Source organism: Ixodes scapularis, unplaced genomic scaffold (genome assembly GCF_016920785.2).
Source record: "Ixodes scapularis isolate PalLabHiFi unplaced genomic scaffold, ASM1692078v2 PGA_scaffold4__175_contigs__length_147842914, whole genome shotgun sequence".
Lineage (NCBI taxonomy): Eukaryota > Metazoa > Arthropoda > Arachnida > Ixodida > Ixodidae > Ixodes > Ixodes scapularis.
In genome coordinates, this window is record NW_024609879.1 from 105,367,856 (window position 1) to 105,392,990 (window position 25,135).

Genomic DNA, 25,135 nt, shown 5'->3' on the forward strand with positions numbered 1-25,135 from the left:
CCTTCCCGTTGTCACCAGGGATGATAGCAAAAAAGCCATCTATGAGACCATCAACAATCAGGACGCTCCCGTTGTCGCCAGTGATGATGCTACCGAGGCCTTTCCCGAGACCATAATCAATCAAGACGAACCAGATGTCAACCTGCATCAGTCCTGGAGGAGAGTGAATGCAGACAATGCAGGCGGCTCGGCCAGTAAGCAGTGTACCAGGCCCCAATGCAAGTGGCTATCAAAGTTCCTCAACTCTAAGCTAGATTGGACGATCAAGCCATGCCACGACTTTTACTCTCACGTCTGCTCTGCCAAGTGGTTCGGTCCAAGTGAGGCAAACGTTGACAGCATGGACTTTGGGAGCCAGAAGGTGGCCAGGTTGATGCGCGCGCTCGATGCCTACATTCGAGAGAAGACATCTGCGAGTCCTTGGCAGCGTAACGCAGCAACGTTTTACAAGGAATGTCTAAACACGAAGAGAGCTCGCACGTTGCGTAGTCTCAAGCCCCAATTTCCAATGTGGCCTCTTAATGAGATTAAGTCGGCCAGCACTCTTGGTAGACTGAGCGCCTATTGCAAAAGGTTCTTCAGAGTTGATCCGCTTTTAGTGAGTTACCTGGAAGGCGTCGGTGGCAGCCTTAACCATTTTACGCGTTTCGTTACGTCGCCTATTCTACCGCACGCGAAGTTTCAACTGCTTTATCCCGATGCGCAAGAACAAGACTACTTAGCCCTGATTCGTTCCGTCCTTCCTGACCACGGTAGCAGAGAAACAGCGCAGGGAATCGCGAAATTGGAGATGGCGCTGCGCAAAATCACCTCAAGAGAGTTCGTCAGCTTAGCCGACCGCGTTTTTCGTGTCACTCACATGGCAACTGGAGATAAATCTTGGGACTTTCTGCTACATGTTTTGACCTACGGCCGAACGCAAGTACGCACCCTCGACTTCAAGTACACTTCAAACTTGATGGAAGTGCTCAGAAACACGTCATCGGCTCTCGACGCGGCAAACTTCATCATCTTCTCTGCGTTACTTCAGATATCGCCACTGATTCAAAATATGTCATCTCTGATTCCGCTGGGCATGGAAGAAACTGTAAAGGGCGTTCCCCTTCAGGTTCAAGGATGCCTTCGCCTAACTGAAAAAGCGTACCAGCGCGGCATGAGAGTACTGGCATTAATGGCGCTCAGCCTCAAAGACTGGTCTCCTGAACGACCAAAGGCGGCTGCCATGGTTGGCCTAATCAGGGACCTGAAGGAATCCTTGACTAAGTATGTCAAAGTTTGGTTCTCTGACAAGCAATCTCGAAAACGGGCCCTACGCCGACTTCAGACCCTCAAAATAAATCTTCTGGGTGCAACTCCCCACGACGAGATTGTCTACGCCAGAGCAGAGAAACCCATCAAAGACGCACGACAGATCTTCAGTATATTGGAAGGCAGCACGACAAGGGACATCTCGAAGGACAGTTTCTTTCCAGGTTCTATTTTTTCAACCTCTCCAACGTACATTGCTGAAACACACACCCTTTATCTGCCGTCCGGATTTCTCGGGCTAGTCAACAATCTCACCGAAATTTCGGATCCGTTATACCTGCCACTCATCGGGGCTCCCATCCTCAAAGCCATCATGGCAGTCGTGGACGCAAGGGGTGCGCAGATCTTCAGCGACAGATCAGGCATAACAACCCACTGGTGGACCCCAGCTGATGATCTCAAGTACACCACAAAGGCTGCTTGCTTCCGAAACCTTTACTCCCTTGCCCTCAAGGAGCTCCTCATCAGCACGCACCAGGAGGTCTTTGTCGACGAGTTCGTGGCTCAGGGCGCCATCCTGGAACCTCTGTACCGAGTCTTCAAGAACAGAATGGCCCATTATTACCCCGATGGGCTGCGGATGGATCCCGAATTCACGGCCGACATGCTTTACTTCATCGTGTACGCAATGGGCTACTGCGAGATATCTGGTTTAGAAAAAGTCAAGGTCAAGCACAGGATCGGCATACCGTCGAGGATCCTCGTGAACGCGCACCTCGGGAACAACAAGAGGTTCGTGCGGACGTTTGGGTGTAAGAAAAGCGATGAAATGGTTTCCCTGAAGTCCTGCTCTTATTGGATCTGAACTGCTGGTGAAAGTAACGTTTTCGTTTCCTGTCCCTGTCGCATTCATTGCTGCGTTCTAATACTAGGTTTGATCTGAGTGCGTCGCGTTGAATAAAATAGTTTTCTGCAAGTTTACTGCGATTGAGCGTCATACAGGACAGGCAACGTAAAGACAGAATACTCTGTTTTATTAAAATTTCTCGTGTATATATGGTACAAAATCACCGCAAACAACGAACAAAACGAGTATTGGAAGTTCAGCTGCAGTATGACTTTACGAATGTAATTACAGTTTTAAGTAAAACTTCTAGTTTGTGTGGCCTTCAAGCAAGTGCACAATAATACTAACTGAGAGGTTTGCTATAATAGTGGCACAAATGAGAACAGTGCAGCTTCCACGGAAGTTGGTCATTGATTTCTTGTATGCAGGTCGATCCATATTTCTATCATATTTCTTTTCAGAAATAAAACAATTAAACATGATACGAGCATGAACAAGGCGGCAATAATGTTATTTTCACGTCTGGGCAAAAAATGCATAGGACCTGTACCACTACCGCATGTGACTCCACAAGTTTACGACCGGTATAAACCTACAAAAGTAAACATGTTTACGAGAATAGCTGTATAATTAGAATCCAAAATAGGGTTAACCTGAATGGAGGCCGCATTTTTACTAGTTCGCACAATGCTCCAAAATATACTTCATATTGCTCTAAGAGACATTTCAAACATCGACCATCTACAGCTCATCCACTCTTAACGCTACTGTACTGTAGTATTACGACTCTCCAGGGGAAGTCTCGCCTAAGTAACGTGTTGAACGTACCCTAGGCCTGTTGGAGATTATAAAGCAGAACTGTCAGTTCTCACAAATTATTGGTAATGATGTCCCTTAGGCATATAAAGGATATACCACTAAGCATTTTATATAACCGAGGCTTGTACACGTTGTTATAATACATCTAATCCCTGTAATGCAGGGCTCATAATATTTCACTGTATCGTCATTAATCGTAACGGAATTGTTCTGCATGGAAGCACACATGGAAGCCAAGAACGCTCACGTGATGTTATTATTTCCTGCATTGTATATTGATGCCCTCACGTTCATAGATACGCGATACGAACACGCCCCCTATTACTGATGAAATCTGCTATTGTCTGTGACAGCGAGCAAAAAACAAACAAACCACTGGTAACTAGCTTCAACCGCAACAGCTGCGGTTACATCACATAACCTTTGTCTAAGACAAGACTGCCTTTGTACTTGATTGCACATATCTTACCTTGTCAAGATGCCATATAAAAAGTTTTCGTTTTTTCAACGTAAAAATTGTACCCAATAAGATGTAAAAAATAGGATTCGCATTCCTAATAAGGTGTCGAAAAGGAAAGCTTCCAGAACGTCTCTAATGCTACACATCAGTTGTTTCCAGCAAGAGAAGCACCCTGGTCAGTCACTAATTTTAAATTGGTCGGCAAAGCAGATGCAATCCCTTTCTTAAAAACAAAATGTCAGGCACACATTACATTGTAGATCATGAGTTCTATGGACTGAATTGCATATCACGCGTAGTTATACTGCGGGTCCATCCAAAATGTCCAGTGTGGCCAATCACATAAATCTTACCAAAGTTAGGCATGGCACAATTTTCACGTCACGTGGTACATGCCGTCCACTAGGAAGTCCATCCTGGAGTAGTGCCGCCTCTGCCAGACGTCCAAAACCCTCCGCCCGATGAGTCCCATGACGACGAAGATTAGAAGCAGTCCTAGGCACAGGCCTATCACAAGGCTGATCGACGGTGATGCCTTAGCAACGACATTTAACGTCGTTGGAGCGAAGATCTGGATGGGGCCTCTCAAGTCAGTCACCTTCCCTTTCTCATCAATGACGTTCTGAGAACGGTTCACTGACTTGGGTGTCACTTCTGCAAGCTTGGTTGTGGGTCGCGACGTAGAAGACAGAAATGGCAACCATGAGTTATCATCAAAGTTGCGAGGGGTAAATATACCTTGCATTGAGGCTTGCAGGGCAGGAGACGCTGTGCTGGAGGTACTAGTTCTTCTCGAAGGGCTTGTTTCGGTCGTTAGGCTCAGTTGGACGATGGGGGTCCGAGGGCTTGGAGAGGAGAACTCCACTGTCGTGGAGACCGTGTTGAAATGTGACTCATTTTTTTCCAATGGAACTATTTTGGTTGCCGCAGTGGGAGTTGAGACGTCAAGATAAGTTACTCCTACCGTGCTCGACCAATTGTGTTTGGGGAAACTTTCGGTGAGCAGTATCCTGTGCTTCGCGACCGAAGACCTAGTTGTAGACGTGTCCATGTAGTTGCTAACCAGGTCGACCGTCGTAGATGTGGTTGAATTAGCTAGTGTCGTATTCACCTTTACATTCAACGTGCCATTTGTTGCTTCAACTATTGTCGAGTTTGCGTATGTATTGCTCGTAGCTGCTGTCGTTGCGTTTGCCGCAAAATTGCTTGTAGTATCAGCTGCATAGGGCACCGTGGTTTCCACCGTGGATGACGTTTCAAAAGCTGCTGTGGTTGCTGATGTAGTAGCACGCGTTTCAGTGTGGGTTTTCGTGCTCGTGAAAGATGGTGGCTTCGTGACATCTTTTGTGAGAAACCATGTCTCAGTACGGTCGTAGCTGAGCAGTTTCTCCGACTTCTTAAAGACACATTTTTCAGGAGGGCTGCAGTCGTATAATGTGCACATGATTTTCCCTCGGTCCTGTACTTCGATGGCGGCCACTCTGCATTTATCTGCAAGGACAACAGAAATTTAGTCCAAGCAAACACACTTTAATCAAAGTAACACTTAACACAGAAGTGTTTAACACTTCTGTGTTAAGTTTAACTGCGTCAGTAGTGAGCTTTAGCAGAACGTTCAGATAACTAAACGAAAATACCCAATTCTCGGCTGTCGCCTTTAAGCAAGCATCGTTTTCGGTATTGTTATTGGAGGTAACGGAACAATCCACTAAAAGCCCCTTTTAACACTAAACAGAGAACCTACAGCATTTGGAAACCGAAAAACAGAGAACCTGCTGTGCTTTCCTGTGTTTCTCAGTCTCTGGCTTTTTCGATGCTGAAACTTCAATCTAATAAGTCCATTACCAACTCTCCTATAGTTCTGAACATAATGTTATCCTACCAAATACCATTTCAAAAGCACGAGGCTTGTGCTTCCTGTTAAAGAGCATAAGAAAAAGAACACACCATGCTGACAACACTGCGACACGCATTCTTGCATCTTGCCAGTCTTGACGGGCATCAGGAGGCGGATGGTTGCACCGGCATGCACGGACGCGTCCTCGTCCAAAGCTTGACCAGCCTTCCACTGGCCCGGTGGATCGCACTGAGAATCACTGCTGTCAAAGCCACCTTGGACAGACGTCTGGGAGGTCAGTAGGAGGCACAGGACCATCACCCTTCCTCTAGAAGTCATCTGGGTTCCAGAAACAGAAATAAGAGTCAGCGAAATCGCATGATGCATGCGGTCAGAATTTACCTACTTTCCGAAGTCAATCAAAAGCATCGCTCACGGTTCGTTAAAAAATAACCTTACATTTGCAAAAAAAAAAGAATACTGTGTTTTGTTATGATTACAAACGTTAAGAACAACAAGTTATGTAATGGCGCTCGGTGTCGATTAGCAATTAATCGGTTCTGTTGACCTTCAGACATAAGATCTAAAAAGAGACGAAGCTACACATTTTTCTTTTCGCTATATTTTGCTGTCATCAATGGCGCAGTCTCCTTTGAAACTTGACATTTGCCACCCACAAAAAAAGAACACGGGCAAACAAGTTTAAAAAGGAAATTTTTGCACTCGTGGTGATAGTCAAACCAAATGTTACAGTGCTTCACATTGGAAGGCATTTTTCTTTCTCCACAATTTTTCAAACTCCCCGTTTGAACCGAACCGATTCACTGGATAAAAATAGTAATCGCGACTAAAGCACTAATCGATTAATCAGAAGGGTAATCGATCAGTTCCTCAGCCCTATTATATACATGGTCTTGCTACCTAGAAGGTCGCCACTGGCACTTAAAAAAAAATTACAGGCGAACGCTTAATCTTCGCCTTTAAGACTGGAACGCGATAGTTATATATCAATCCCGCTCGTTGCTAAGCCGCACAAGTGTGTCTGTGTGGTTGTAAAAAAAAAAAAGAAAAAAATGTCTGACTGGTTATGCCGGCAGTGGGTCTGGCTTGCAACCGAAGCGTCATGGGTTTGATCCCGCTCCGCCTAAAATTCTTCGAACTTCTTCTATGAGGCAAATGAATTACTTATCAAGCAATTAGTATTTTCTGGCTTTTCTGCGAGACGACCTGCTTAAAGCTATCGCTTTAAAACAAAACGTACTAACAAAATTTACAGGCGAATGAAACCGATATCCCGAAGTGATGGTTAGCTAATAGAATAACGGGTATCGTTATCTTCCTTGCTTTCGATGAGCACGGTACGGGACTTCTGAAAAATCTCGAGACCTGAGACCATTTTATGGTTCTCTGGTTCGCAGAACACTAAAATGTCTCGAAACCAGAGAACAATAAAATTGCTCTGTGGTCTCGGGACCAGATTTTTTTAATTTTTTTTTTTTTTCTAGTAGCAAAAGTTCAAGAGGTTTCGCAAGTTATACGGTGTGTCAGTTCGTCTCGTATTTGCGGACCTTTTTTTTTTTTTTCTATTAAATGCGCCCATATGTTGTTTTTCGCTACGATCGCTACAAATTAACATTGCTGAGGTGCTTGGCTGGCTTAATCAATTTGCACACACTGTACGGCGTTCTTGATGCTAACTGTTGACTGACGTGTCTCTGCAGACTCTAGTTAACCTTCTTGTGATTCAAGAGACCTTCTTTTAACGTTCAGATATGCAAGACACACATTTTAGTACGGCTGGAGAAAAACACAAACTCCGGTAAACTATCAGTTAAGTACTCAGCAAACGGCTGAACATCTTGAAAGACAGTTTCCAGGTACACGTGAAAAAATAAGTTAAAACACAGAGAACGAAAGATTGAGAGAGAGCGTAAAAAAACATTTTGGGGAAAAACACGAGTGCGCGGACAATTAAAAAATCGCGAAGAAAAAAAATTCTTGGTCCCAACTGTGGTCACCTTTATAATGATCGGGGCTTAACCGCAGGTTTAAATGTCTCGTTAATTATTCAGGGCCAGACGCCGCCGCGCTTGCAAAAAAGGCCACCACTCATGCGCGCGACGCGCCCCTGCCCCTGAACCAAAAAAAAAAAAAAAAAGAAGTATAAGTCAGAAACAAACAAAATGTGGGCATCAGAGGCAGCTGAATCTTTTTCTGTTCCCCTCTGCCCTTTAAATAAAAAAAAAAAAAAGAAGAAAAGCCGTGTGTCGGCTGGTCAAGAACGACCCCGAAAATACCGCGGAATCGTCCCGTAGAAAATTTACACATAAATCACGAACGGCCGATAGACTCCGCCCCGTCGAAGATAAAAAAAAAAAAAAAAAAAAACTTTTCGAACCGCCAAATAAGTGATATGGAAACTGCTTTTTTTTTTTTTTTTCAACTCGAATAGCGTGACAAGATGGAGTTGCCGACGAATTGAAGCTACAAGCGCGTGTGCTGACTTGAACAGTGTTTGAACAGCGCATAAGGGCGCGTGCGCAATTGGCAAAACAATAATAATTTTAAAAAAAATACGCACGAGGCTTTTGTGCAAACACTGACAGCTTACATAACAAAGGGCGTGTCCAATCTTACACATTATACTATCGCCGAGAACGCCGACAAGAACCCCAGAGAACGAATCTTGCAGCAAAAAACGGAAACATCATAAGTCAGGCGTTTCCTCAGCTGTTATATAACAACTTAAGAAAAAGATGGCGTGGCACTTCACACGTCTTGCCTAGTGATTCGTTCTTCTTTATTCTCGTGGGCTAATGATCCAATCTCTCAATGACTGCGAAGCAATAATGAGAATGCACATTTCAATTATGGTGCCTGGATCGCGTCTTTGACTGGTGTGTTTACCGCGGCCAAAAAAGTGGTCCCTCGATTTCCGCTTGATGACGTCATAGAAGTGTCATGCTGTCGCCGGTCACGACCCTGGTGGCGTCCCAAGAGTTATGGTGTATGTAGCAGATGCCTGTTCTGCTGCAGGTCGCTTTCCACTGCGACAGTTCACGGAAACTAGTGCAGCCGGAAGTTGGGACGCCTAACGGGACGCCGTGGCGACAGCGACACTCTCGTTCGCTCGTGCTTTTCGCCAGCATTTCTACGGCCAACCGCCAGGATCGCGACAGGCAACAGCATGACACTCGCGTCATCTGTTGCCACATCGGGACCACTTTTGATGTATGGGCGGGACAGGACGCTAAACACACCAGTCGAAGACGCGCTCCAGGCACCATAATTTCAATGCAACCGCAGCGTCTTGTCCGCGTCAGGGTCCTCTCGCGGCCGTGTTACTGGATCTCGCTCCGGAATAAAAGGTTTGGCACCTCGACGTTCGAAACCTACCCACGTCCATAGTTGCTCTGTACCTGTTCGATCCGCAGGAGCTATTCGGAGCTCCGGTTCAATGGCTTGTCCCGCAGTTGTAAGCGACAACGATGGCAGTACTCCGCCATTTTTGTTTTCGTGTATTCGCGCTCGAAGATGTTTGTGCGAAGCGTCTGTGTGATCGACGGTCCGGAAATCATTATGGGACGACATTTATCAGTGCCAGTAATTGATAAAATCTACGTGCTAAGAATTTTTCCTTCCTTTTGTTCTCAGATCTACTCTTCGCTCATTGGCGGATCGAGTAGACGTACTGGGATCGAGGCGATCGCGACTGTTTTTGCCAGCGCATGGAGGGGTTTGGGCTCTCAATTTCCAGGTTTCGTGTAAAAAAAAAAAAAAAAAAAAAAAGCTAGCACTAACTATACAGCCCCGAACGTGTTGTGAGTGCCGTGGTCAAGTGAGCCGACATTGATTAGAAAAAATGGCTGCAACACAGGATGTCTATGCCACTCCGGCCGTGGTTGATGAGAAATGCCTCTGCCAGGAGCCGTCCCGTGGTGCCACTGTCTTGTCGCACGCTTTCAATGGTCACTTCTGTTTTTACTCACTCTTCGAACGCGAACGCCGAACTCAGGACGCCAGTGTTCGACATTCGAACGCGTTCAAAGCAGTGAGTTTGGAGACAAAGGCAGCTAGCTTTGCATGTACCCACTAATCATTCCGACCAGAGCTCGGCATTCTGATGTCCCGCGCCATCTTGTCTCCTCTCCTTCCATTTCTCGCCGCGTAGCCTTAGCTTCGACTTCGCGCACACTTTGTGGCATCGTCCTACCATAGGTGGTGTTCACTAAAGTCGCTGGTAGTAGGGACTTTTAGTAGATCGTTTCAACGACACCGATAACGATACCCCATACTCTGCCGACGCCTGGCGCATGCATCGTCGTTATCGGTACGATATACTAAAATTTTCTACACTCCATTTTAAGCTGAGACTGCAGCCAGTGTCAGAAACACGACAGTCACGGGGTGACTGCTTTGGACCGTTCTCCGGCAGATCGAGCACTCGCGCTACAAATGCAGTTCTGAAAGCGCGGGCTAGCTCGCGCTTGTAGCTTTGACTCCAGTCTCAGCAACGGAGTGTAGTGTTCACTGGATGCCATATCATAGCACGATGCCTAAAGCGCATGCTCAGAATGGGTTCGTCGTGTATCTATCGTGCACGTGGCGGATGCGACGTCAGCACGCGCTCGGCAGCGATGAATTCAGCAATCACAGCTTTAAGCCCAGAGACCACGTCGAAAAAGCATGTCCTCTGTTGGAAGCTGTGCGATCCCTGCACAATGGCGGACACAAGTTAGAGCTTCTTGGGTCCGAACGCGTCCCGGCCAAAACAAAACAAAAATTTAAACTCGCTTAGCACGGTCTGGGCGCGAGCGCTTTGCTTTGGCGAGTGCTTTGGTCGCACGAGGAGCGGCCTTCGAATCGTCATCTTCGATATCTCTGATCGAAAACTAACAAAACAATTCGGTTTGTGGCACCCCCCCCCCCCTCCCCCCTCAAAGCTAAAGCGCACCGCTATAGACGTGTGAGTGTTCCATCCCCTCCCCAATTAAGCGAATACTCTGTCTGACGAGTTGTGTAATTAGCTATACTCCGTTTCAAGCGTGTTTCACATGCAGCGATTTTGGCCCTAAAGCGGCGCGATTTCTGCCGTCGCGGCGCTCGTGCCGCAGAATTGCTGGTGCTGGCCAGAGCGCCGCGACGGCAGAAATCGCGCCGCTCTAGGGCCAAAACCGCTGCATGTGAACTAGGCTTCACTCTATGTTGTACCGCAGCGAAGGCTAGAAGCGCGAGCTCATAGCGTTGGCAGCTGTTAAGGCACGAGAGCTTGTGCCGCCGAGGTGTGCCCCAGAGCAAGGAGGTCGCGCTTGTAGCCTTTCCTGCGGTACATCATAAAATGAAATAGAGTATAGTTGATCACTGATGTATGGGCGCGAGCACGTGGCTCTAGAAAATATACTTTCTTGGGTGAGGGCTCGTCGAAAAGAATGCGGTCCGAGGAATCGTCCTCTCGAGCCTGCCCTTTCTTTGACGTCGGAAAAATTGTTTGTTCGTACTGAGTCCGTTGGTAAAGAGTAAGACAAGAAAAGCACACTAAAGTTGTACTTTTGTGAAGCACTTGGAAAAGTATTCCTAATGTACATTCTTCAGTTCACCAGTCCAATTCGCAACTTTCAGCCATGGAGGGGCGGTACCGAGGTGTGAGAATCGCGCTTCCTTGCTCCGGGATGATCAGCTTCCGAACGAAGGTGCTTGCTTAGCCCTTCCTGACGTTGAATTATTAGTTACGGCTCTTATATATCACTCGCATTTCACAAAATTAGAATTACCTAGACGTCGCAGATCCAACCTCACCCTTCCGTCCTACGATGATGATCTAGATGACAGCCAATTCAATGGGAATTAACGTGCCTAACAGACTGTGAAAGTTGCGAATAATATATGAAACATACTTTTAGTGTATGCACCTTAACTACCAAACTGGGTCGACGCGCCGACCGCAAAGCTGAAATCACTTCAGTAACTTCCAACCTAAAAAAAAAAAAAAAAATAACGTAAGTCGTGATTGCATGGTTCTTGGCCGCTCTTATTAACTAATGCCGCAATTTTATTTCCTGCAGAACGATAATAAGATGTTCGAGTTTATAGACACGTCCTGCTTTCCTTAAACTGTCAGCGACAATAAACGTGTATTAAAAGCATACTGCACATGATGAATGTATACTAAAAATAGTGTACTTTTCTTTTGTTTTTCCCCATGGAAGTACAAATGCAGTATCCTTTTTTGTATTACTTTTATGCGAGCAAAGTGTGTGTGTGTGGGGGGGAGGTGTCCTTACTACAGTTTCTATATTGCAACGCGCTGTAGATTTGAGTTACCTTGAAATCTTTCCAGTGTCTCTTATCGAGGATACACTTTTCAACTGCGCGGCGATTACGTGCGCAATAGTCGTAATGGTCAGCAATATTCTCCTCGGCGAATTTCGACCAAACCAAGAAATGCGTAGTGAAAACGAGCGCTTCGGGGGTATATCTTTGAAAAAAAAAAAAAAAAATATGGGAGATAATTTATTTTTTCGAGGAAACACGGAACATCGCGTAGTCTATTATCCTTTTTTTTTTTTCTTTTCTTCTAAACGAGTCGGTGGCACTAAGCGTCATCGGGCAAACGGCCAGCCAACGATACGTGCTTCGAGCGCATGATTTCAGCCGTTATTTCTCTGCCTACGGCGTGCGGTGTGAAACATGGTTATGATCCCAGGCACTGCGGGTACGCTTTCGCATCGGCGAGTCATCACTTTCGGGCTAAAGAGAAGAAAAAAAAAAAAAAATGAACAATATACCTTAAATAGATCCATTTTCAAAAGTGCGCGATATTCTCCGAGTTCGCCGTAGTCTGGACACGCGTGCTCTAAGCGCGTATTGGACACGAGGGTGACGTCACCGTTCGGCGTCAGCTCGGCTCGGCTCCTATTGGACGCGAGCGATGCGTCAGCGTACGGCGAGGACTCGGATCCAATCACAGGCTTCGTGCCTCAAAATGGTGACCACCAATGTTGATGGATGGTTTTTCTTCAAAGTTTAATATGAGCTATCGAGGAAAAAAACATTTAATCGTTTCAAACTTAATTTTTACTTTCTGTCTAAAACAAAAACCATAGACCAAACTTGCATCTTGTAAATGTAAAAACGTAAACTACCAAAATTAAAAAAAAAGGATGACCAGAAGTTTGGGAACCCGCTAGAACCATTTCCGCCAGGGTCCGCTAAGGACCCTAGCAGCTTCACAAGCAAAAAATGGCCCAAATCCTACACTTTTTTTTTTTTTAAGATACGGCGTTGCATGCAATGCGATCTGGCACATATCCTTGATGAACGACGACACAATATATAGGATCCTACAGCGAGGCTCACTGCATAGAGCTGAGAAAAAAATGAAGTAAATAATTTTAGGAGTTGAGGTGTTTTCAATGGTACAGACATTTCTTCGAGGCGATCGAGCAAATGCAGCTAGTAAATTCACGCGTGAGATTTTACGAGCGGCATATGCATGCTTTGTAGTATATTTTATTGTACAAAAGTAACGAATAGAGGACTTCGGCGGGTGTTAATTTCAAAAGGAAGGAAATCAACGGTAGAAGTTATTTCGTAGGACAGAAATGAATCGAGTGAAAACAGGATGTCAGTTTTGGATCATCCAGATCTGACTTATTGAGTTTAAAACATAACATTTTGCTGTTGTTATTGAAAATTAAACTAGTGCGGAGGAAGCTTTGAAGCGTCGTGAGAGCAATTGATTATTTGATGGTTTTTGTTTTTGTTTTTAAAGACCTTTTTGGAGAGCAAATACGATGCAATTTGTATGTGAGCGTAAAGATCATAGCTTAATTTATATGTCACTGGAATTTTTCTCTCAGTCACTCTTTTCTGCCTGGAACGTTTTACTAAAAGGCAGCAGCGAAACAATACACATATTATAATACAAAAAAAAACAGCAACACGTGATCGATTGAATCAATAAACTACAGCACAGAAGTGTTTCATATAATGTACGCGTTCAGACCGACGTAAATAACTGAAATACTACTCATTAATCGGTTCAAAGACTTCAAACACAACCCGTAGATCGCTGTAGTAGTAATACAAGGTAACCTGCAAAACTCTCCACAACCTTCCATTTTTTTTTCGCTCCCTCTCCCTCTCCCCCCCCCCCCCCCTCTCTCTCTCTCTCTGCAAGATAGCCGCCGGCTGACCCTGCAATCGAAGCAGAAGGTTGCGAGGGACCGCAAAGTAATCAATAATTTGTACTTTTATTTGCGCAAAACTTCCAGACTGCGCATAAACGAAACTTTTACGGGCGTTCAAGTTACCACAGGTCGGGTGTACGCCGCGTGAAAAGATAAAATAAGAAAAAGAAACCTCTTCTCTCGCAACCTGGAATGCCATAGCGGCGTAAAGTTGTTTGGACAGAGGTGATGGGTTCGATCATTAGCGCAGCGTCGGCGACAGTCTCCGGTGAAACGAGGAAGGAGGGATGTGGAATGAGCGACCTAAAACAAACGGAACGGAAGGTCGAGGCGAATTGAAGCGAGCCGACGCAGCTTCTCGCTACAAGAACAAGGCGAAGCATTTTTTTTTTTCGTTTTGTATTTTAATTTTTTTCTAGATGACTAACTCCTTGTTGTCTAAACGTGCACACAACCCAAATTAGAATTTGATTTATCTTCGATGGTTTAAGTGAAATCGTCCATTCGCTCTTTCTTGCGTGAGTTCAAACATGGTGGCAGAGCCGTTTATACTAAGAGAGTTTGGCCTTCTTCAGGAGATTTTGACAGCCTGGCGACCACCGCAGCTTAGTCTGACAACCGGGGGACGACCACTTCCGTCCGCCATTTTGGGGCTCTAACTCATGGAAACTCTATGCGATTTCTCAGGAATAAAGAAGACAAAAAAAGTGACGCTATTTTGTGTTATCGCGATATCCGCTGGTTCTAGTGGGCAACAAGCTTCGCCCATTGGCCAAACTCTCTCAGTATAAACGGCACTGGTGGTGGCGCCAGTGTGCGCCCCCAACCCCTTCAGGTACTGAACTAAGTCTTGCAGTATTTGCCCAATCAAATGTACACGCTATCTTTTGGAAATGGCCACTTATAGCACTGTCAGACTTAATTCACTCTCACGATGAAAGCACGATGAGTAATAAATTAGGAAATATACGTGAACCCGTAGTGTGCCGAGGCTACCCAGTAGATGGCGCCACCGAATTTGTTGCCAAACAACAAAAAAAAAAAAAGGGGGGGGGATGAGATTCGGTGGAGCCTTTTTATGGTTTTAATGCGCGCCTTCGCCATCCGGATTCGCTCGCCGTGACGTCACCAGTCGTAATCCTGGCTACTTATCCTCAGTTGGAAACGACGGGTTCGATGGTGCTTGTAATGAATACTCTCGTCACAGGGACACCCTCATACGCGCAATAAAATCAACCTTAACTGCGGTTACGCTTCGCCATAGTTACCGCACTATTCACCAATGTTTGTTTGCAAACAAGCTCGCTGCCGCCCACTATCGGCGGACCCCTGCGCGCTTCCGGTTTTCCTCTTCTTTTCCTCTTGTTACACATCCTTTTGTTATTTGTACTACGTTCTACAAACCGCGTAGGTTCTTACAAACCTATTACAGGTACCTCTCCGAAGGAAAATCTTATTTTCCGATCGCTGTGTGTTACTGAAGAAGGAATAAATACACTACCGGAAGTCTACTGGGGCACCAAATACTGTGGCGCCCTCGTGGTACCAACTCCCACCGAATGCGGTAAATAAAGGGTATTTACTAAACGCCATATTTGAGGGCGATGTTTAGAGCGCGTGCTCAGGACGAGCTCAGGTTAATGGGCTAAAGACTGGCAATCTTGATGGCGCGAAACGCACGTTGTAAAATAACTGTTGAAGCTCGCTGTCAGCACGCGCTAGTTGTACATACGGCTATGGCCGCTGTAGAAGAAGTGAAGAGTGCGCGGGCACATCTTTGATGGGCGCCAACGTTACTAAAACACTCAGTTCGGAAACTCTCCCTTGAAACACTGACCGCTAGACCAAACTAAATACGAGAACAGCACCACCCTTTAGCGACTAGTCAAAACATGAAAGTTTATTTAAATTGCTACAGCCAAATGCACTGCGAGATAACGCCAGCGGCCCTTGCGCAATTCGACCTAAAACGATACGGGCAGACGTGCAGATCCCGAAGTGGCCGCCGCATGAGAAATGGCGGCGTTGCGATCGCCATTAGTTTGGTTCTCGAGTGCGGATCGAAGCCACTTTTTCAAAGCAGGCTCTATGGCCGTTTCCCAACTTAGTGGTTCTAGTAATGTTGATGGGCGCTCAAGATGCGCAAGCGCAGCTCAGCCCATAGCTTCGATTGCATAGCCACGGAACGTTGTTTCAAGAGTACAGTCGGTAACTGTGGCTTAGGGTAACCGCAGTTAAGTGTGCCCACGTGTAACGAAGGTATTAAAAGAACAGTGGATTAAGCTTGGGGTAGCCGCATTCTTAAACTAACGCCATCAACATTGTGAGTCTAATTCTTATTTGCATCGATAATTCGGCGCATAAATTCCTTTTAAGACGGTGTAGTGAGTGTTTAACCACGGTGTAAGATACACTTTTTAGGTGAGGACACGGCGGGACTAAACGCGCGGCGCGAGGAATCAGATAGTGTTCGTTCGACGGGCATCCGAAAGCCTGCATTACCCCTCATTCACACTGGAAGCGGATCCGCGTTCGGAAAGCGGTTGCGAACGCGGTTGTATAATTGCACTGGATCTTTATACAACCGCGTTCGCAACCGCTTTGCGAACGCGGATCCACTTCCAGTGTGAATGAGCGGTTATTCCGCAGCCACCGTCCCCGTAGAGTGCCTTCATACACACGCGCGCTTTTGCTTGAGTGGTGACATCTCAGCCATTTTCCCGCCCAATCGTTTCTTCATGCATTTTGAAGCGCGCCTAATCTGGTGTCACTCAGCTCGAGCGCGTAGTTTTGGCTGATGTATAGACGCCATTTTACCGCCCAAGTCAAGCACCGAGTGCGCGAGAGCGTCACGCGCTGGCACATTCAGGGCAACAATGGATGTCTTCACCCTTAAACAGACAGACATGTAGGCACCCTACGTCCCCGCGGCTGACAGTGTTGCCGGCGGCCAAACAACGAAACTGCGTGAGAGCGAAAAAAATTATCTTGTTGCCATGACACCCCGGTACACCGTGGTCTTTCTGCACGAGCGACAATTTCGCTGGAGCTCTGCGCGTGTGGAACATGTGGCGGCACGAGCCGTTTTTGCCGTGCCCACGGGTCGACGAATCGCCTGTCGGCGCGGCTTGAAACCATAGTGATAGAGAGAGAGTGAAAAGGGAACTTTATCTGCACTGCGCGAGGAGCGCGCTGTCCTCACCTGAAGAGTATTATCTTACACCGTGGTGTTTAACCAATCGTGGAAGGAGGCCGACCACCGCGATGCTTTTGGTCGTGCACTCGCCAGTAGTCACAGACAACTTCAGAAACGCAGGGTATGGCCATGTTTCCTGCTTCGTGATTGGTCCTTCGGCACTCTGATCGGCCAATACCGCAATCCAATTGGCTGTCAAGCGATGTGACCTCGATTTGAATGGCTCTGGAGCTGTCAGCGACCCCAGCAATCATGGAGGTCTGTCACGGTTATACGCGTAACATGCGTACCCATATATTAAACTAGGTGATGCAAAACAATAATTAAAAAAATCCTAGGATGATTGAGAGAAAAAATATCACATGAGAAAGAAGTTAAGCGTAAGGAGTGCGAGAACGTGAGGTTTTAATTATCGCCGTTGGCAACGCTCCCTAAATTTCGACCGCTGGAGGCCTCGCAGGGTTCAAGTACCTTCGCACGAAAATATTGCTGCCCCCTTCCGGAACTTGAAGGGGACACCAATTTATCTTGACACGAAACATGACGCGCTACAAGAGATGGAATCACTATGGTTTCCCGACCAACTAATCGTCCCCTTTTTAGTTGTTTGTTTATTTGTTTAATTAATTTAACAGCGCCCAGACGGCATTAATTAGAGCAAAGCGAAAAAGAAAATTATTGATAATCGATGTTGATAAATATAAACACAAATAAAAAATACGCGCACAAATATACAATCAATAATAAACTTGAACATAACAAATGCATAACATTTAGAAAAGAAAAAAAAACAAAAAAAAACATGCACCACTTTAGTTTACCAAAGCTTGGAAAAAAAATATTCGGAAGCGTTGAAAAGATATTTGTTGTACTGAAATAATATTACAGGCTATATTGAAACAACATCCAAGGCCAAGATTACTGGACATGCCTTTTTAACCATGATGAATTAACCTGAGACTGGGAAAGAAGGGATATATCACAAAGTATAAGGAACAGAGACTAGGCAGGTTAATTCATCATGGCTAATATATTCACCAGCTCGCCTGCACCCCTACTACAACCTCCCATATTAGTTCCCACGGCTGTTTCTCAACGGCGCCTCGAAAAACATTTCATGACATTCTTTTCACTTCCCTCTCTCACCAACAGATGTGAGAGAGAAAAAAAAGATGTAAACAAAAAGGAAAAGAAAAGCAAAAAGCAAGACGTTTCAATAAAAAGAAAGACAAAAATAGTTTTTCTTTTGTGGGCGGTTTTGTTAATCCGGCGCCATTGCGTTTACCTTTATAAACGTCAATGGCAATCAAGATAAAAGAACTAATGAAGGAAATTACATTTATTTGATTTAAACCAGGTTTATTGATTTAAATCAGATTTATTTTATTTTATTTAAACGATATTTATTTTATTAGAGTCAGATTGATTTGATTTAAGTTACTGTAGATAGAAAATAGTGACTCCTTATCAATACGTATATTTTTAAACATGACAGATTGATTGGCCAATTCGTCCGATCACTGATAAAAGTCTGGAAGGAAATATTACTGTAAATTTAAGTGCGGTTAATTTAACAACATTTTTTCATGTAACCCCATAAAAACAAATTGCATTTTTTTAGCTAGGTAAAAAGAAACAACTTCAAGCGCTTTTTTACCCTAAAACATTTGTAACTTGTTGGGTTTTGTAGCATGTAACTTGTTTTTTTTTTTAGACCAGAAGCATGCCGGTACGTTGCTTTGTGCAAGAGTAATAACATCCTATTCTCTGCAACAGTGTCCCGCTTACAACCACACCCGCGCTTTTGCGGGCCTGTGTGATTTATGTACTCGTTTATTACGCAATTAACTTATATATGAAACGCATTCCAATTTGCTTGCACAATGATGTCACGTAAAACTGAAATGGAAGGTAGATAGAAAACTCAAAAGTCCGGTTTACTCATGCAGTCATCAATATCTCTCGCTTATATATGAAAAGCATGTAATTATAGACGAACCTTTAATCAAAATATTTTCCGAATTAATTTTGCGACGAAGGTTTGAATCAAATCAACATGGCGAAACTCGTCTAATTTAGGTCACGATTTAAATCACTTAAGTCACAGAGCGCCCTATCAGGTTGTGCAAGACCGACGGTTGATTGGTCTAAAGTGCACGTAGCTTTCTCCACCTCGGCGTAGCTTAGCTGTGGACGGAGTAAAATGCCGTACTTCGTTTCACCCCAAGTCCGACCGCAGTACAATGCTACATGCCGGTAGAGCCAATAAAAAGTACCTAAAGTGCCTCGTCACAGCGCTTATCCGAAACCTTTCACTCAAAGAAATGCAGGCAACCAACGCTTACGAGCTTACGCGACCGGTGCTTACGCGACCGGTGCTTACGCGACCGGCGCTTACGCGACCGGCGCTTACGCGACCGGCGCTTACGCGACCGGTGCTTACGCGACCGGCGCTTACGCGACCGGCGCTTACGCGACCGGTGCTTACGCGACCGGCGCTTACGCTTCAGTCACCATCGTTTCAGACGCGAGCACTTCAGACACGGGCGTTCCGTGACCTTGATTACGTGACCTTGAGTGTGTTTGGGCCTATAACGCTGCCGCTTTAAAAAAATTGGAGGATCGTGCCCCATACACTGTGCGCGATTGAATTCGTCGGTGCTGACAAACGCACAAAGACGACGAGTGCCGTGACAAAGCAGTTTTGCCGCCGCTTGCTTGGTTCCATTAGATCGTAGCGTCGGCTGTGGTCAGACTTAGAGAGGTAGGGAAACAAAATTCCGGAGCCCATCTCTTTGGTCAAACATGACGCGGGTTAAAGTAGGACTTCACCAACGTCAATATTTCGTAGGATACCGCGAGAAAACGCATTTTAAGCTGAATAAAACGATAGCCGAAAACCACGTCGTGAATGTCTGTGAAGGTTCGTTGGAATGTGGTGACCACAGCATGTTAGTGAGAGCACCGCCACAACGGGAAGTACGCTCACTCATAGATATTACTGAGGCCTGAACGTAGTACCGAGGCGCTTTGTAGGAGAAAGTAACAGCAGAGTTGGTCACTATTATAGTTTTACTATCCGGTAGCCTTTCCGGAAACGCTTGTTTGGAGTGGTTTGGGGATTGTGCCCGTGCTACAATGGCGACGCCACGAAATGTCTTTTTAAAGGAGTCCGAATGCCCACCTCTTTTGATGACGGGATAGCCGCCTTGGTCGATTGCAACAAACTCGATGGCTAAGAAGCCAACACAACTACCATCGTTGCTAAAAGGAGACGTCCCGTGCGGCTCCGCAAAGCGGCGCAGACGTAAACAAACCGCTGCGGCGTTTTTTGTGGCTTCGGGGATGCAGGAGAGAGCCGACGTCCAGAAAGATACGTTCGAACTAAAAGAGTGTCAGCAAGATCCACCTAAATATCTGTTCGCACTGGGAGCTGAACCACATTGGCCTTGCGCTCTTGGTAACCAGTTCGGGAGCGATATTTTACAACCAATTTTACATGAACCGCTGGGCCTCTAGACAATCGCAACTCGATGCTGATATGACGCTCGGCGGAGAGAGATTGGACCGCCATTGAGGCTCCCAATTATTGCTATAAATCTCGACATGTGTTGGCGTACCGTCATATCGGAATAAAATGACGGACTAAAAAACATGTACGTACCCATGTTGCGAAGGCAATCTATGTGGCGTTTATTCGAGCTCTACAAAAAAGGAGACAGAATCGACGAGAGCGTTCGACACCTCTGCATCTGAGAACAAGCTAGATACGACGACGCAAGAATGACCTTGTTACCCCAAAGCAGAGGTCAGAGGTCAAACTATGCATACAAGAAGGGTCCATAAAGGTTGCGTGGGCATATTTCCTTCATCAAGCCAACCGGTCGAGAGCAGATGGTCTTGTCCCGGGTCGTCGAAGTGTTTTGCTAGGCCTAGCTTTCCTAGATAGTCCTTGGTGGTCGCTTGGTCGATGGGATCGTTACCGTTGTAGCTTTTTCAGGTATCTCTGGTTCCAGTGTTTGTCTCCGCCGTTGTGTTCAGTTTCAAGTATTTTTAGAGCGAAGCTCTTAGGGGCCCGTTTCCAGCTTGAGCGGCGTCGCCGTCGCCGTCGGCGTAACCGGGGGGGGGGGGGGGGAGGTGACCCCCCCTCCCCCGAAATCACGTGAACCCCCGGGGTCACGTGACTACCCGCAGGTGACGTGACCCCCTCAGTACCCTTCCCTACTCCTCCTCAAGAGCTGCGCTCCAATTCGGCGTTACAGGGATTTGTAAACGGCTTTCATTTCTTTTTCTTATTTTCTCTTTCCGCTTGAAGTTTTGGCGCGCACAGAGAGCACATAGAAATGCACGTTGGTTGTCGCGACGACGTAAGCGAGCGATGTTGCCAGCGATGTAGATTTCACCATAAAAAGTGCGTAAGATAGTTTCGTGAATAAGGTATGTTACCTGTTGCGGACGACGAAGACAAGGTTGACGGGTCGTAGGAGTGCAACTCTAGGCTGGATCGCATCTCGGCCATTATGGCCACTGGTGATGTAACGGTGTCTTCGTCCTCATTAATGTCATTATTCCCACCGCACTTGACGCGTTGGTCGGCCACCGCACACTCGAGGCAGCTCCGCGGTATGCTACAGCCCTCGGGTACTTCGACTAAGTGAGATTGCAACACGTTGACGCCTCCAAGCGGCAAAACTCATAACTACGGTACTCTTTGCCCTCCGTGGCATGGTGACGTCTCCCGAGATGCATCGCGCTCTTCCACGGCTGATTTTGAGGCGCTCGCCAAAATCCAGGCATTTAGAACGGATAATATCGCCATTCGCTTAAAATGCAACCAGGCGATTATCAATTACAGGTTTATCTTATCTTACCCTATTTGATTTGCCACTCGATTTTTTTATATATTTTAAGTTTTTATTCAGTACTCTTTAACGTAAAACGAAGCATATAGGCCAATGGACTGAATTGAAGGATGTGTGGCCACTCGGCGGCAAGAAAAACAGATTGCTGGTTGGCCATAAGTGCACTCCCATGTTCGGCGTCGTCTCTGCCATTGTCGTCGCTGTTTATTAATTGAATTTGTATGAAGGACCAGCGATTTATCTTAGCGCCACGGACATCTGGCCATCTTTCAACGACTGTTCCACGGCTTTCACCGAACACCCGAACAGAAAACGGCCGGATGCTTTTCGTAAAAAAGTAAGTAACTAAACGCCAATTAATGGGCTTGTCAAGATGAATGAATGGATACGGTTGAACTCTTAAGCCGGCGGTGTCTCTTACCACCTAGGAAGTGTTACCAATTTGAATTCACGGAGATATGAGGACAGACAACAGTGGAAGCCCCACGGAAGATAACAGCCGCGGGAGCAGCCCTCGTTAGGGCAGTACGTGTTAAAACTTCGCATAACTGCACAACTAAATTTCAACAGGAGTAAACTCAGATTTCGCAGTTTATTGTAACTTGCATTACGCATAAATATACATATATTCTCGTCTTTTAGCTGTTGATGAATACTTTAAATGAGCAAATAAGTAAGTAAACTCTCCATGTAACCTGTGGTTGACGTATGGGACGCATGAAATACGCCGATTGGAATCCAAATTTAGTGTTCGATTGCGCGCCAAACCAACGAAGAAAATCACACTTATTGAAATCACGCTAATCGTACACCAAGTCATCGTTTATAAACAAGCGTGCTCGTATGCAAAAGCTGCGAGCACTGGCGTACGCAAAAAGCCGTGACGTCGCAGCCAGCACCACGCGTTGTTGTGACGTCAAAAACGTGAGTACGTCTACTACAAGCAGACTTGTAAGTAACAAGTTAGCTATACTTTTTTTTTTTTTTTTCAGTTGCATGTAACGATTTAGCAACTTTTTAAGCGAAGGAACTAGTGACGTATTTTCGCTACTTCTCGATAAAGTAAGGAGTAACGGTATTTATTTACTTCTGGAGGGGAACGTGTAGTAGTACCCAATTTAGTTCTCACCCCAGCTCGTGCCTGTGATGTGCCCAACAACAACAAAGAAGCCAAAAAAACGGTAGGTAGACCATAAAAAGACGTGTACAAGGTATATGTGTATAGATAGAGGCAGCTATCCCTGAACGAACGCGTTAAATAACAAGGAATTATTAAGGACAACACATATTGGAAGTGGCTACTGATTCATAAAATAGACACACTCAGGGTAACGAGAAAAACCACGCGTTATTTCAAGCTGACGTAACGCTTTCACTCCGAATCGCATTAATGAGTAAAGTTACTATACGATAAATTTTCAGTGAGTATACGAATAAATATATTTTGTTTACTTTATTTGGGTAAAGAGTGCGTGTCTGACACAAGGCAGTTAACGTATATTACCGGTCTCTGTCCTCGTGTTGTGGCAGGCAGTCATGCCACGAAGCTTTAGCAGTCTGCCAGATAGCAGCGTTTCGATTGTCAGAAGCACTCGAAACGAACCGTTGATCTGATTAGGGTCGTTCGTACGGCTGCTATCACGCCAAAACAGATAACCCTGTAGACGTTGTTACGGTCAACGGTGGCAACACCGCACGACTGGATGTTCAAACCTGTCAGCTCGGAAAACCCCATTGCGACAAGTTACGCTACATAAGGAAGGGGTTAATGTATATCCTTGTTTCCTTTTCAAACGTGTGTGAAAATACCTCAGCCTTCATTTTGTGTTCTCAGTCCCTTCTCTAATGTACTATGTACCTTTGGGGAATACAACTATATATATATATAAACAAACAGAAACCGACTATCATCTTGCGTGCCTTACGGAGCTGTCAAAGAAAAAAAAAACGCCACTTTTTGCGTGTTATTTTTAAGCGGAATATTTGCGGTATACTTTTTATAGTCTGGAGAATGTTTGTAAAATATATTCGCGTAGTAATGAAATTAGACATTTAAAGTGTAATCAGACAATAATATTATATTCCCATAAACGGAATGATTATCTTCAAGCTACAATAACGGAACAAAAACCGTTTCTGGAAGTTTGCATTTTTTTTATTCGTTGAAAAAAGTGCGCGACATATGTAAAGAAAATGAGGTCGAGCTAGTCTTCATTACGAAGAGAATATAATCCCCCTGATACCGTCACACAATTGCGACGGATTGCCATTCATATCCATGAGACGCGGTTTTACGAGCGCAACAAAACGCGATTGCAATGTTAATTTTGGGGTAAACAAAGAAGGAAAAACACTCTACCCTCTACAAAATGAAAGAGAATTCAGATCGTTCGCACGCAACAACCGTCTCTCCGTAACTTCGCGAGGTTTCGTCGCTCCTTGCAACGAAACCTCGCAAAGTTACCGAGAAATTCGAGGCGGTCGCATTCCTCCGCGCGACTGACGTTTTCACGCGTGCGAAAAACACAAATTAGGGCGAGGAAGAAAAATGAATTAAAAATATTATACACAGAAAAATATAGGAACTGAATACGGTGTTTGTTTGTCGGTGAACTTTGACAAAAACGATTCACGGTTAGCACACGTAGGGACACCGCGGACGAGCACACGCATCCCAGATAGCAAGGGGGACGGACAGAAACAGGAGAAATACTCGGACAGAGGTAACCCAAAACTTCGTGCGAGAAGATAGCTCAAACTTAGGAACTTGTTATCACTTATAGACAACTGACAGCTTCGAAAACTTACAAGATCCGGAAAGTCGTTCGACGAATAGATAGAGCGAACTCACCTTCGATGATCGACGCCGTCGCTGCCGACCTCCTCCGAAGCAGCCCACGCAGAACCTGTTTTTTCAGCGAGGGTGAGAAGCAAATAAAAACTTTCCGACGGACGTTGCCGAGAAAGAAAGGAGCCGACGGGTTGCCTGCCTGCCGCGACGTGATACACACGAAGTCCTGGGGAATTTTCGTCGCTGGAAAGTCGCGATCTGCGACCACGGTGCGGGACAAAATCGAAGTGCAGAGCCCCTCTGTCTTTCTTTCTTTTTTTTCGCCAAGTAGGTCGTTCCGTGGCGGGACGTGATCTACCTACGTGCACTCCACTTCGCATCGGTGCGGAAAGCAGGGAAGGGGGGACCTTGCCTCTCTTTTCTTCGTACGCCTCCGGCGGACGACGAAGGCAGCGGGTTGGCAACATGGGCGCGCTGCTGAGACGTCCGGCGCCATCTCGTGGAGAGAACTCGAACTAAACAATTGCGGGCGCTTTAAACAAAAAGGCGGTTTCTCTGACGTCAAGTCACTACGGTGGCGCTGCTGTGAGCAATGCGCATGCGCAAAAGCTTAATTTCACGCGAATATGGTTTCTCTGCACCCGCAATGCCCACCCTAACGTGGGCAAACGCTCGCTCGTTTGTAAGCAGCGAGTTGGTGTACAGTGCGTTATGCGACACTGTAGTTCTTAGGAGTTCTTTTTGAAGAAGATCTAAGCTGAACACCTCATATAAATAAAATTCATGCAAGCACCTCGAGGTCTATGGGTGTTTTATACATAATTAGATTATTGATTACATCCTGGTTAAAGCGTCAGTTGTGCTATACTTTAGTGTACTTTCTTCT

The 25,135-nt window shown here is 45.7% G+C and overlaps 1 protein-coding gene across 2 annotated transcripts; it reads right to left on the reverse strand.

Moving 5' to 3' along the window:
- Positions 1-2,261: 2,261 nt before the first annotated feature.
- Positions 2,262-24,691, reverse strand: LOC8050695 (mucin-5AC). 2 transcript variants are annotated; one of them, XM_040215066.3, is made up of 4 exons: positions 24,310-24,476; positions 7,230-7,345; positions 5,322-5,550; positions 2,262-4,865 (listed from the first exon to the last, which is right to left on the reverse strand). In XM_040215066.3, the coding sequence occupies exons 3-4, from the start codon at positions 5,548-5,550 to the stop codon at positions 3,751-3,753; spliced, it is 1,344 nt and encodes a 447-aa protein (XP_040071000.1). In that variant the 5' UTR covers positions 7,230-7,345; positions 24,310-24,476; the 3' UTR covers positions 2,262-3,750. The 2 variants fall into 2 exon arrangements, with proteins under 2 accessions (XP_040071000.1, XP_029839213.2); XM_029983353.3 differs by lacking the exon at positions 7,230-7,345 and having other exon boundaries at positions 24,310-24,691.
- Between the last annotated feature and the right edge of the window lie 444 nt (positions 24,692-25,135).

What these genes read in the sequence shown, in the direction of transcription:
- LOC8050695 (XM_029983353.3), bottom strand. Translation starts at nt 5,550, where the DNA reads ATGACTTCTAGAGGAAGGGTGATGGTCCTGTGCCTCCTACTGACCTCC. An exon ending in GTCGCAGTGTTGTCAGCATG is followed by an intron (nt 4,866 to 5,321) that starts GTGTGTTCTTTT and finishes TTGTCCTTGCAG; the next exon opens with ATAAATGCAGAGTGGCCGCC.